A 13598-nucleotide genomic window follows, 5' to 3' on the forward strand; every position below is an offset into this window, starting at 1 on the left:
AGGTTTCAGGATACCCTGTTAATATTCCTAGTGTTAATATTCCTAGTAGCAATTCTAAGAGATGTCTACGCTAAAACCTTACTAGGACATATTGAAAGCTTCTTAAATCTTACTGTCAAGTTGTTACAAGGAAGGATGTACCTTGCGCAGTATACTACTGCATTACACCGTCATAGAGAATAATATTGCTCCTTAATTTAGAAACAAGTAGTATTTAGGTACAGGTTATAGGGCATGCTTTACAGGAAAGTAAGCTACCTTTAAACTAATAAACTACCCCTATTGTGAGCCTGCTTTATAATGCTAGTTTATGGTGACTTATCTAACTAGGTCTTTTTAAATAGATTAGCCCTCCTCAGCAGCAATCATTCATCAAGTCGACCACACCGACTTTAGTAAGATGCACCCATCTAGAGGTTTCAATAAGCGTGTTTATTTGTCTGCTCTCATCGAGCGCTGGCAGGAATCTCGGCGAGGGTGGCTCAGTAACTAGATTTAAGGTGTTAACAGTCTAAAAACCAGGCCTGCCCCCATGGTACATTCAACATTTGATATTTAATTACACCTTGTACTGAATGACGTCGTTTTCGCAACATATAATCTCTCGGATTTGTTTCGAACTTTTATGTCCCTGTTCCGTATGCTAATGGGCTGCTCAAGTAACAAATTAGGTTAATGAAGGGTTAGGGTTAAACCCATCAAAAGGAAGTTCAAGTGTAAGGTTAGATTACCTGCAGACCAGAAGTAGAGCTCTTTCCTAGAGATTACCTGAATCAATAACGCAGCAGTCTTGGATGAAACGTCCAGTGGCCAAAAAAGTCTAGTTAGACAGAAACAAAACTATCAGCAGAAGATGTGGTAGGATGGACCTTTCGGTAAAGAAGCTCTAATGCTAGACAAGAGCTGCCACATCCGTTTTGAAAAACAGAATTTCGATCTACGCCGATGAAGGTTCAGAAGATCGCGAGATCATCGCGTGGTGTCGGCAAGCTGCAGTTTGCATGCGTACCGGGGAGCCAAGCCCTGGATATATCAGTGACAGGGTGTCGGCCAAAAGAACATAAGTAAATTGCAATATCGGGAGATACAGAGATTTCTGAGTTCCTTCTCTTGTAATGAGTCTTGGTCTTTGTCACTACAATGGCTTCATTCCGTGGTTCATCAGAGCCCATTGCCGTGATCGGCATCGGCTGTCGTTTCCCAGGAGCATCGTCTTTTCCAGAATTAGCCGATGCATTGCATGAACCCGCAGATTTGTCGCAGACCATTCCTTCGGATCGATTCAGTATCGATGGTTTTCACCATGAGGACGGAAAATACCATGGCAATACCAATGTCCGAAAATCTTACTTTCTACGGGATGGCATCCGCAAGTTTGACAACAACTTCTTCAACATTACTGCGGTAGAGGCGTCTGCTATGGACCCTCAGCAGCGACTCTTGCTTGAAACAGTTTACGAGGCCTTTGAGAATGCCGACGTCTCCACGCCACAACTCAAGGGCTCAGACACAGCTGTTTACGTGGGCTTGATGTGTGGAGACTATGAGAATATCCTATTGCGTGACATTGATAGTGCTCCAAGATACCAGGTAAGGGCGACTGGGAATTTAAATGTCTTTGAGACCATGGAAACCCACTGCTAACAGGTGACATCAGGCTACTGGTGTTGGTCGCAGTATCATGGCCAATCGAATCTCATACATATGGGATCTACATGGTCCATCAATGACGATCGACACAGCTTGTTCTTCTAGCCTAGTTGCTTTGCATCAAGGTGTGCAGGCACTACGTCTGGGCGAGACCCAGTTGGCTGTTGTTGCTGGGTCCAATCTGCTGCTGGGACCTGAATGGTACGTCACGGAAAGCAATCTGAACATGCTCTCACCGACCGGTACGAGTCGCATGTGGGATGCGGACGCCAATGGGTATGCCCGAGGAGAGGGGGTGGCTGCTGTAGTATTGAAGCGTCTAAGTGATGCCGTTACCGATGGCGACTTCATTGAGTGTGTCGTAAGGGAGACGGGTGTCTGCCAGGACGGACGGACTAATGGCATCACCACTCCGAGTTCGGAGTCTCAAGCATCTCTTATCCGCCACGTTTATGCCAAGGCCGGTCTTGATGTGGTTAAGGACGGCTGCCAATATTTTGAGGCACACGGCACCGGCACTCCCGCAGGCGATCCTGTAGAAGCAGAAGCCATCCACTCTGTCTTTACCGACTCCTCTCGAGATGGCGTTCGCACCGACCCGCTCTACGTCGGATCAGTCAAGACGGTCATCGGCCACACTGAAGGTACAGCCGGATTGGCAGGGCTTCTGAAAACAACAGCCGCCTTACAACGGAAGACAATCTTCCCCAATAGACACTTCAAAAGGCTTAACCCCCGCATCGAGCCTTTCTACAAGAACCTGAAGGTCCCAACTGTCGAGATTCCGTGGCCTAAACCACCAGAGAACCAGCCGCTCAGAGCTAGTGTCAACAGCTTTGGATTTGGTGGGACAAACGCGCACGTTATCTTGGAAAGCTACGACAACAGTGTTTCGACGAATCGAGCTTTCGATGGCACAACCCCAGTTTTTGTGCCGGTTGTTTTTTCGGCCAAGAGCATACACTCGTTGTACGGCGGGCTTGAAGACTATGGCCGGTGGCTAGACTTGCACCCAGAGGCCAACCTGCGTGATCTGGCAATTACGGCTTCTAGAAGGTCGCCCTTTGCCTACAGAGCCGCTATTACGGCTGCGAGTGGTCCTGAATTCTTATCCAAAATATCGGAAGCAATTCGAGAGCGACGAGTAGTAGCACCAACGAGCAACACTCTGCAGACAATCGGCATCTTCACAGGTCAGGGGGCTCAGTCTTTCGGCATGATGGCTGAGGTCCTACGTACCTCCTCGTGGGCACGGAATCGCGCGCGTCAACTAGAAGGGGCATTTTTGGGTTCTATTCCGCCCGAAGACAGGCCACCTCAGTCATTGGTTGACCATCTGCTTTTGGGCCGATCTCAGGACGGCTCATCAGTGATGAAAGCTAGCCTTTCTCAGCCCCTGTGTACCATGGTACAGATTCTCCTAGTGGACGTGCTACGGACAGCTGGTGTCAAGTTTAGTGCCGTCGTCGGTCACTCTTCTGGAGAAATCGCTGCCGCATATGCTGCGGGTTACCTCACGGCAGAGAGTGCCTTAGGCGTGGCTTACTACCGAGGTTTGCATACCAAGTTGGCTGGGGGCCAGTCCGGACAAGAGGGGGCCATGCTGGCAGCTTCCATGTCTTACGACGAGGCATGTCAATTTTGTGCGCGGCCGCAATTCAAGCAGAGGCTTTGGGTGGCAGCCAGCAACTCCCCAGGCAGCGTAACTCTCTCCGGGGACCAAGATGTCATTGTCGAAGCCGAGCAGTCTCTCTTGGTTGAGAACGCCAACCCGAAACGTCTGATGGTCGACAAGGCGTATCACTCTCATCATATGAACCTATGCTCCGTTGCTTACCTAGAATCGCTCAGAGCACTTCCGGGGTGGACGTCCGATCCCGATACGCCGACCCGATGGTTTTCTAGCGTCTATGTTCGGGAGGCTAGCGAGATCCATCTCACAGCGGATTATTGGAATGAGAACATGGTCCGGCCAGTCCTTTTCTCCCAAGCTTTGGAGAAGGCATGCCACCAAATCGGTCCCTTTGATCTTGTTGTGGAGGTCGGACCACATCCAGCACTCCGTGGTCCTGTTTTACAAACTTTGATGAACTTGGAGCCGCAAAACCAGCCAAGTTATGCCTTCTTACTCCGGAGAGGAGAAGACAGCGTGCAAACTCTGGCGGCCGGATTTGGCCAGCTTTGGGAAGCCGGTTTGAACCCCAACCTGGCTGCCGTCGACAAGTTGATGTCTGGTATCGCAGGCCAGCCATTAAGGGGGCTTCCCACATACCATTGGCAACACGACAAGGAGTTCTGGCACGAATCGCGCTTTGCCAAAGCTTTCAGGGGCCGCAAGAAACCAACTCACCCGTTGATAGGCAACCCGCTTCCCGACAGTTCCTACTTGGACATGAGATGGCGCAATGTGCTTTTGGAGTCGGAGTTGCCCTGGCTTGCCGGGCACAAGATCCAGGGTCAGACAGTCTTCCCTGCCGCTGGCTACTTATGCATGGCCATCGAAGCGGCGCAGGAACTTGTCCCGGAGAATCAGAGCATCCAGATCATAGATGTCACCAACTTGGACATTGAACAAGCCCTTCTCATCCCATCAGACGACCCTGGGGTAGAGGTTGTATGCACGATGACAGACGTGCGTCGTGATGACAAGGCCAGAATCGCAGCAAACTTCGCCATATACTCTAACGTCGGGGACAACTTGTCCCTTATGGCTAAAGCCGCCGTAGACCTACGCCTTGGGTCATTACAGAGCGACATAATGCCCAACATGAGCCAGCAAGACAGCGCAGACTGGTTGATGAGTTCCATTGACAGCGAAAGCCTATATGCGGCATGGAACAGCCTTGGCTACGGTTACACAGGGCCGTTCCGCGCTATCCAGCACGCTTCAAGGAAGCTCAGCGCAGCCAGTGGATCTATCGGCATGATCCCAGGTGGAGGTTCATTGCTTTTCCATCCTGCCACATTGGACGCCGCTATCCAGACAATCTTGTTGGCTTACTGCCATCCAGAGGACGGGAGTCTGTTCGCCATACATGTTCCACGAACCATCGGTAATGTTCGAATCAACGCCGGACTGGCAAGATCAGTCTGCCAGACTCACCAGAACCTTAGGTTTACTGCAGTCGTCCCAGACCGTGAAGGTGACGGTCTCTGTGGGGATGTCGAACTGTTCACTCCAGAGGGAAAAGGCTTCGTGCAGATTGAGGCTCTCCAGTGCATTCCTCTGTCTCCGGCAAGGGAGGAGAGTGATGCCAAACTCTTCTACGGTACAAAGTGGGCGCCCGCCTTGCCCGACGCTGAGGTTGTTTGCTGGGACGGACGGGCCACAGCGGACGATTACGAGCTGGCACGGAACCTAGAGCGTCTATCTTTCTACTACATGATGCAGCTTGAGGAAGCTGTCCCGCAGGGCCACCCACAACGTCAGCATCCCCATTGGAAGAGATACTTTGGCTTTCTGAGCCATGTTCGCGAACTTGTTGAGTCCGATGTCCATCCGTATGTTGAGAAGAATTGGCTCCAAGACACGCCCGAGGTAGCTGCCGCCATTACGGCGCGATATTCCGACAATCTGGATTGCAGAGTTATTGGAGCCGTGGGAGAGAACGTTGCGGAGGTTATATACAGTGGCGGTACGATGCTGGAGCACCTGCTCCGTGACGGCCTCTTGGATGATTACTATGCCCATGGGATGACCAACCAAAGCTACCTCCGCTACATGGCCCGCATGGTAGGGCAGCTCACTCACAGATATCCTGGAATGAAAATTCTCGAAGTCGGTAAGGCGAACACAAATCAAATGCTTGGCTGGGACTCCGGATGCTAATTTGCTTGTAGGAGCGGGCACTGGGAGTGCAACCAAGACAATCTTTGGCGAGATTGGCCGCACTTTTGACTCCTATACATATACGGATGTATCTATTGGATTTTTTGAGAAAGCCCGTGATGTATTCGCAACCCATGAAGATAAAATGGTCTTCATGAGTCTCGATGCAGAGCGGGATGTCATGGAACAGGGGTTCGAGCCGCACTCCTACGACTTGGTCGTCGCCTCCCTGGTGCTTCATGCAACATCAAACCTAAAGAACACGCTTTCCAACGTCCGGCGTCTTCTGAGGCCTGGTGGTTACCTCATCATGCTTGAGATTACCGACAACGATCCCATTCGACTCGGCTTTGTCTTTGGAACCCTGCCGCAATGGTGGATTGGCGACACCGAAGGCCGCATACTCTCGCCCTGCATCGAACCCCCAGAATGGGATGCTGTTCTCCAGCAGTCCGGTTTCTCATCCATTGACTCAATCACCCCTGATGTCGACCGTCTTCCGTTTCCTCTTTCAGTCATTACGGCTCAAGCGGTGGACGACAGAGTGCAGTTGCTACGTAGCCCTCTTCTCAGCAATATTGTGTTCTCTCGCCTGCTTATAATTGGGGGCGCAACTGCGAAAACCGTCCAGCTTGTGAGCAACTTATGTGAGCTGCTAAAAAGTCACTACGACATCGTTTTGAGTATCCGCACGCCCGGTGACTTTGATAAGAAATACTCTGGATGCACGGTATTGTCTCTGGCGGAACTTGACAGGCCTGTCTTTGAGAACATCAACGATGAGACTCTCGCTGCTCTGAAAAGCTGCATTTTAAGCTGCCCAATACTCTTCTGGGTTACACAAGGTGCACGAGACAGGTGCCCTGGCTCCAACATGTCTGTTGGCTTCTTCCGCACAATGCTCTGGGAGATACCCGACCTGATATTTAGGTCGATCGACTTTTCGGATACAGGTCTGCCGGACGCTCGTGTAATCTGCTCTTCACTCCTTGAGTTAGAGATGGCCGTCTCATGGGATCTGGCAACGAAGGGAACTGATATACTCTGGTCGGCAGAACGGGAGCTCGTCTACAAAGACGGTCGCCTGGATATTCCACGGCTGGTGGAGGCACCCGATCTCAACGACAGATACAATGCCAGGCGACGTGTCGTGGTTCGAAAGAATGGCAATGGCCCGATCCGACTCCGCCATGACGGCTGGCTTGAACAAAAGATTTCCTTGCTTTCGAACAATGCATTGCCCTCAAGACAAGGCAACCGTCCCCAGCTCCAGGTTGAGTACTCGACCTCATTCTCAGTACCTGTTTTGAACACGGGTATCAGCAAGTCATACGTGATCTTTGGCAGAATTTCAAACATTGGCAACATTGGCCGTTCAGTACTCGTCTTGAGCTCTGAATGTGCCTCGACGATGAAGCCGTTACCTTGCTCAATCTGGGAACTTCCAGACGACTCTGACCCGCCACTTGTTCTAACACGAGTTGCAGCAGCGTTGCAAGCAATGTATCTGCTTTCTGACGTTCCCAGAGGCCAGCGCTTACTTGTGCATAACCCCAGTGCGAGGCTTGCCTTGGCGATCAAGTACTTGGCCAGGAGTCGAGGCATCCGAGTCACTCTAACCTCAACAAATCAGAATACTGAATATGTTGTATTTCTACATCCATTATTGCCAAAGCGTTTGCTGAGAAGCAAGATCGATTGGAACTTCAACTACTTTGCGGACCTTTCTGATACCACAGAGTCCCCATCAGACGCATCACTTCGTCAGCTTTTGCCAGAATCTACAGTTATTATCGATACGCAGCCCATATTTACCACTCAGGGCCTGCGAACTGCCACCCTTTCGGGCTATGGTAACTCCTCAATATCGACCACAACTGCTCCGCTCTCTGCGCAACTCGCTGAAGCATACAACTTAAGTCGCGGGCTTTCGATGCAAGCGCTTGAGCTTGTTTCCTTGAGCGATTCCCCTGGTCAACGGCAGAATCCAAGTAGGATTATCCAATGGAGTGACAATAAGAGCGCCTTGGTCCGCGTTCCACCCACGGGACGTCACATAGCCTTCCTGCCACATCGCACTTACTGGCTAGTTGGCCTCACTGGAGACTTGGGGCTGTCCATCAGTGAATGGCTCGTTCGAAAAGGGGCGCGTTACGTGGCTTTGAGCAGCCGTAACCCCAAGGTGGACTCAGAATGGCTAGAAAGCCACCGCAAAAACGGAGTCAACATCACCATAATCCCGTGTGACGCGGCAGACAAAGACAGCCTCGAATCGGCCTATAATAAGATCAAGAATACTCTCCCACCTCTGGCTGGAGTGGCTCACGGCGCTATGGTCTTAGATGACGCACCACTCAGAGACTTGGACGCACAAAAGTTTGCCAAGGTAGCCGGTCCCAAGGTCCTGGGCAGCAAGAACTTGCAGAGGCTTTTCGACGAACATGGCGAGAGTCTAGACTTTCTCGTCTTCTTCTCGTCTATTGCAGCAGTCTTCGGTAGTCACGGGCAGTCCAACTACACAGCCGTTAATTCGTTCATGCAAAGCTTGGCCCTGCAGCGGAGAAACCGCGGTCAACCTGCTTCTGTTCTCAATCTTGGCCTCGTCATTGGCATAGGGTACGCTTCGAATAAACTCAGCCGCAGCCAGCGTGAAACTTTACGCAAAAACGGGTTCAGATGGATCTCCGAGGACGATCTTCACGACGCGTTTGCTGAAGCCATTCTAGCAAGCCCTCCTTCAGATCATGACCATGAGATCACTATAGGTGCCGACACTTTCCCAGCTGGGTTGGCTTCGGTGCCGCCGTGGGCAGAGGATCCGAGATTGTCACATATGTTCATCCACGGCGCTGAAAAGAATCATGTATCCAAGGGAATCGGTCTTCATGCACAGAAGACCCCCCGTGAAAGATTAGCGTCTGCTACCTCGGCATTGGAGACCGAACTCATAATTAAGGGTAAATATCCACCCACCTAACAGACTATCTTACCTGCCTTAGAAAGTGTCTATTTGCTAATGATTACTAGAATGTTTCCTTACTAAACTCCAGAGTATTCTGAGGTTGTCACCTGCTCAGATGGAGAATGAGCCAGCGCTTCTCAGTTCAGGCACCGATCAGCTCGGATTTGACTCACTCATCGCAGTCGAAGTACGCAGTTGGTTCCTGAAGACATTTGATGTCAGCCTATCGACTCTCCAAATCATGAACGGCATCACTGTTCAGGGCATTATATCCTTGGCCTCGTCCAAGCTTGGCAAACAGTTCAAACCAAGCTTGACCATTAAGCCAGGAACAGAGTCAGATAAGACTGAGACTTCTAGCCCCCTCTCCAAATCATCCCCGATGTCGCTATTCGAGGATTCTCCAGTCTCAGGATGTCAAACTTGGTCTTCTACTCCGTCATCTGAAGTGTCAGTTTCCCAGATGATCCCTATTCCCAAGACCATGAACTGGGACGGCCCTCGACAATCTCCTCGCTACGGACCTCACCCTCTTTCCTTTGGCCAGGAGATGTTCTGGTTTGTACAAAAGTTCACGTCGGATGCCAGCACTCTCAATAACACGGTAGTGTACCGTATGACTGGCGCGCTAGATGTAGCGAGGCTCGCCGAAGCCGTTCGAGTGGTTGGAGACCGCCACGAGGCGCTAAGAACTGCAGTATTCGAATCAGAGGATGGCATGGCTGTCCAGGCTGTACTGGACCATTCCAAATTGCATCTAGAGAAACTCTCAGCTTCTCTCAAGGACGTTCCGGTCATCATAAATGATCTTGCCGGCTATCATTATCAACTCGACAAGGGCCAAAACATGCGCATCCTCCTCGTCTCCAGCTCGCCTACGGAGCATCATATCCTCTTCGGTTTCCATCACATCAACATGGATGGAATCAGCCTTCAGATAATTCAGTCGGAACTGGAAACCGTTTATAAGGGGGAAGATTTGCTCGGATCCCCTTTGCCGTTCACAGACTTCGTCAAACGGCAGCGCGAGAATGACTGGTCCGAACTGCTGTCATTTTGGCAAAGCGAGCTTTCTGGTATCTCCGGGAACCTTCCCATATTGCAGCTTCCCGGTGCCTCTAAAGTGCGCCACCTGTTGACCGAGTATCGAGCTATTGAGGTTGAGCGCCGAGTCAATTCTCCTACGATGGCCAAGGTCCATGAGAGATGCCGCGAGCTCCGCGTAACGCAATTCCAATTCTACCTCGCCATTTTCCGGGTCCTACTCACTCGTTTGGCAAAAGTGGAAGACATCTGCATCGGCATTGCTGATGGAAACAGATTGAGTGAAGACACTCTCGACGCTGTTGGCATGTATCTCAACTTGTTGTCTCTGAGATTTCAGTCAACACAGAAGATGACATTCTCGGATATTGCTCAAGATACGAAACAAAAGGCACAAGCTGCTATTGCTCATTCAGCTATTCCATTTGGTTTATTACTGAGCAAACTTGGAGTGGCACGATCCGCAGAACACAGCCCAGTCTTCCAAGCTTTTGTTGACTATCGGCAAGGGGCACGAGAGCGACAATCGTTTGGTAACTGCAACCTCGAGGTCAGCTTCTATCAAGGGGCCAGAGCCAGCTACGATATCAGTCTCGACATAATTGACTCAAAAGACGCCCCTACATTTATACGGCTGGCTGTGCAGAATAGCCTGTACTCAAAAGGCGATGCCGCCTTGCTTATAGACAGCCTGATGAGTCTAGTCGATTACTTTGCAACCTCCACTGATCAGAAGGACTGCTGTATTGAAAGCGTTCCAATTTTCGATGCCAAGACTATTACAACGGGCTTGAGCCTTGCAAAGGGTATTTTATAACAATATTGTATCCCTAGAAGTAACAGATTTCTGACAAGCTTGCAGGGCAATTCGAGCAGTCATCGTGGCCTGAAACCCTTGCTCGCCGGGTTGCAGAAGTATCAATAACATATCCCGAGAAGGCTGCGATTAAGGATGGGAGCGGCACCATCTTGACGTACGCAGAAATGTCGGACCGAGTAGCGGCCATCACAAGCGGCATCTCGAGTTTTCAAGCTCGACCAGGATCTGTCATTGGAGTCTTCCAAGAACCAACAGCTGATTTCGTATGCTCTTTACTGGCGATTTGGCATGCCGGATGCGTCTATATGCCGTTGGATGCGGCAACCCCAACGCAGCGGCTCCAGCGTCAAGTTCACCACTGCTCGCCGCAGCTTATTCTCGTGGACAACTCTCTTGAAAGCGCGGCAGCATCCTTCGGGACTCCGGTTCTCAACGTCTCTTCTTGCGCCGATGTCCAAAAGCCCTCGGCAATAGTGTCGGGTGTGTCGGAGACCAAATCAACAGACCCGGCGGCTGTTTTATACACGAGTGGGTCTACCGGTGTTCCCAAGGGAATTGTCCTTTCCCATCAGAACCTAGTCCACGAGCTTGAGTTTTCTTCTAAAAGCTACGACTTCGAATTCGAAAACGTCTTGTGCCAGAGTGCGTTGGGGTTCGACATGTCCTTGACACAGATCTTTACAGCGCTCGCTTATGGAGGCTGCCTGCACGTCGTGACATTGGCCCAGCGCGGCGACGCTGTGTCCATCACCAAACGCATCGTCAATGACAGGATCACCTTCACCGGCGCGACTCCTTCGGAGTATCTATCATGGTTGACCTACGGCGTTGCAGACTTCGGCCAGTCTCAGTCCAGTTGGCGCCGCGCAGTCTGTGGTGGAGAGCCAATCACCCCGTCACTGCTCCGCGCGTTCGCCGCTATCGCGAACCCTCAGCTGAGGCTCTTCAATGCTTACGGACCAACAGAGACGACATGCTCGGCAACCAGAATAGAGGTTCCATACCGAGATCTGGCTCAAGGCTCGCCCAAGGTTCCCTTGACAGCTGGCCATGTGGCCCCGAACTGCTTTGTTTGTATTGTAGACTCGGATCTCAGACCCTTGCCTACTGGTATGCCTGGCGAGGTTCTGATCGGTGGCGCAAAGGTTGCCATTGGCTATCTCGGGAACGCAACCGTCACACAGGAGCGGTTCGTGAGCCATGATCACGTCCCAGCCCACTTCGTGGCCGAGGGCTGGACGTCGGTGCACCGCACTGGAGATGTTGGCTTGTTACTGTCGGATGGTCAGCTTGTCCTTCAAGGCAGGATTTCCGGAGACTCTCAGATCAAGCTGCGAGGTAATCGTGTCGATCTTACAGATGTGGAAGACGCCATTATTCGGGCTAGTCCTCATGTGAATGAGGCCCTGGTCTGTGTTCAGAAACAGGTCAACTCGGGCGACGAAGGTTCGGACTCTGTGCTACTCGCCGCCTTTGTCGTCCTTGATGAGATTCTGTTTCAGAAAGGCGAGGAAGGAGAGGATGTTCTAGGCGGTATCTTGAATAATGTCGATTTACCTCGAGCCTTGAAGCCGACTATCATCCGTTCGGTTAAAGCGCTTCCGAGAAGCATCAACGGCAAGGTGGACCGAAAGGCAGCTACTGAGTTGCTCAAAATGCACTTGGATACGACGGATGCATCCCATGATGACGAACCCTTGTCGGCAGTCGAGTTGCAGCTCAAACAAATATGGAAGCAGGTTCTGCCGTTCGATGCCACTCCTGTGGTTCATAGGTCATTGGACTTTTTCCACGCAGGCGGCAACTCTCTACTTCTGGTTGCACTGCAGAGGAAGATCCGAGATGTGTTCAGTGTAGAAATCCCTCTTGTCTCCCTGTTTGACTCGAGCACTCTGTCCAACATGGCCTCGATCATCGAGCAAAAGTCCATTGAGGGGACGAACATCGACTGGGAGATCGAGACTGACCCTGAGAATTACGTCTCGACCGGTTCCCTCCCATCATTGGAAGCACACACTCTCTCCACGAGCGATTCTGCCGTCGTTGTTCTTACTGGGGCGACAGGGCTCTTAGGCAAGGCTCTTCTTCGTGTTCTGATCAACGACAAGAGGATCTCGGCTATTCACTGCATTGCTGTGCGCAGACCGGCCTGCCTCGAACCGTTCAGAGCGTCCGAGAAGGTTCAAATTCATAAAGGAGATCTTACATTGCCTCGACTTGGCCTGTCCACTGAGATGGCACAGTTGATATTCTCAGTTGCGGACGTCGTTATTCATAACGGAGCCGACGTATCCCACATGAAGTCATACCAAACTATCAAGAGCGCCAACTTCGGCTCGACTCAAGAACTTGTTAAAATTACACTTGAGCAAAAACGACTGATCCCATTCCACTTTGTGTCCACTGCTGGTGTTTCACTCTACTCAGGTCTGGAAACATTTGCTGAGGTATCTGCCGCACCATATCCGCCCCCAACAGACAACTCGGATGGCTATACGGCGTCGAAATGGGCCAGCGAGAGGTTCTTGGAGAGGATTCACAGTCTCACTGGTCTTCCGGTGTGGGTGCACCGGCCGTCAAACATTCATCGCGTCGAAGACCCCCAGTTCGACCTCTTCCAGAATCTTCTTCGATACTCTCGCCTGCTACAGGCAGTTCCCGTGTTCCCCAGCTTACAAGGCCATTTGAATCTCGTGGAGGCAGCAGAGGTTGCTCAGAGTCTTTTCGATGATGTTTTTACCAGTCGCAACTCAGAAGTCAACTACCGGCATCGGATCGGAAAGATCAATCTGTCGATGGATGAGCTGGGGGATTTTGTCCGCACTGAGCCCACATCGTCGGTGGAAATCCTTGACGTAGGAACTTGGACGGCTAAGGCGGAAACGCAGGGTTTGCCGGAGGTTGTGAGCGAATGGTTCAAGAAGGTAGCACTTGGAATTCCTATAAAGTATCCCTTGCTTGTAACCGATAGGCGTTAGGTGCTAGGTATTTGTGGTTTTATGTTGTACCAGACGTCTATTAGTTGTGTTTTGGGGAGAAGAGTGGAATACTGCTTTCGATGAAGATGCACAGTAAACTAGGAACCTACTCATCCTCTCGGGTGCAACTAGGGAGCCCAATTCTTGCTCTGTTTTTACTTTGCATGTTATATTTACATAATGATAACTAGGTTCTACTCCAGCCCTACTCGATATGGCGAGACTACTTTGTTTGGTTACTCAAAGTGCATAGTAATGCATAGCTATCGTGCACAACCTCTGTGTTACGACCCGATCGAATTGTGGCCCGACAGG

At 51.1% G+C, this 13598-nt stretch overlaps 1 protein-coding gene across 1 annotated transcript; it reads left to right on the forward strand.

Annotated features, from left to right (window-relative positions):
- Window positions 1-1140: 1140 nt before the first annotated feature.
- On the forward strand, window positions 1141-13283 carry GLRG_09842 (AMP-binding enzyme; the record flags this gene model as incomplete). Its single annotated transcript, XM_008100527.1, has 5 exons — window positions 1141-1590; window positions 1658-5432; window positions 5491-8436; window positions 8507-10291; window positions 10348-13283. The coding sequence occupies 5 exons, from the start codon at window positions 1141-1143 to the stop codon at window positions 13281-13283; spliced, it is 11892 nt and encodes a 3963-aa protein (XP_008098718.1).
- Between the last annotated feature and the right edge of the window lie 315 nt (window positions 13284-13598).

The sequence above is a fragment of the Colletotrichum graminicola genome (genome assembly GCF_000149035.1).
Source record: "Colletotrichum graminicola M1.001 genomic scaffold supercont1.53, whole genome shotgun sequence".
NCBI lineage: Eukaryota > Fungi > Ascomycota > Sordariomycetes > Glomerellales > Glomerellaceae > Colletotrichum > Colletotrichum graminicola.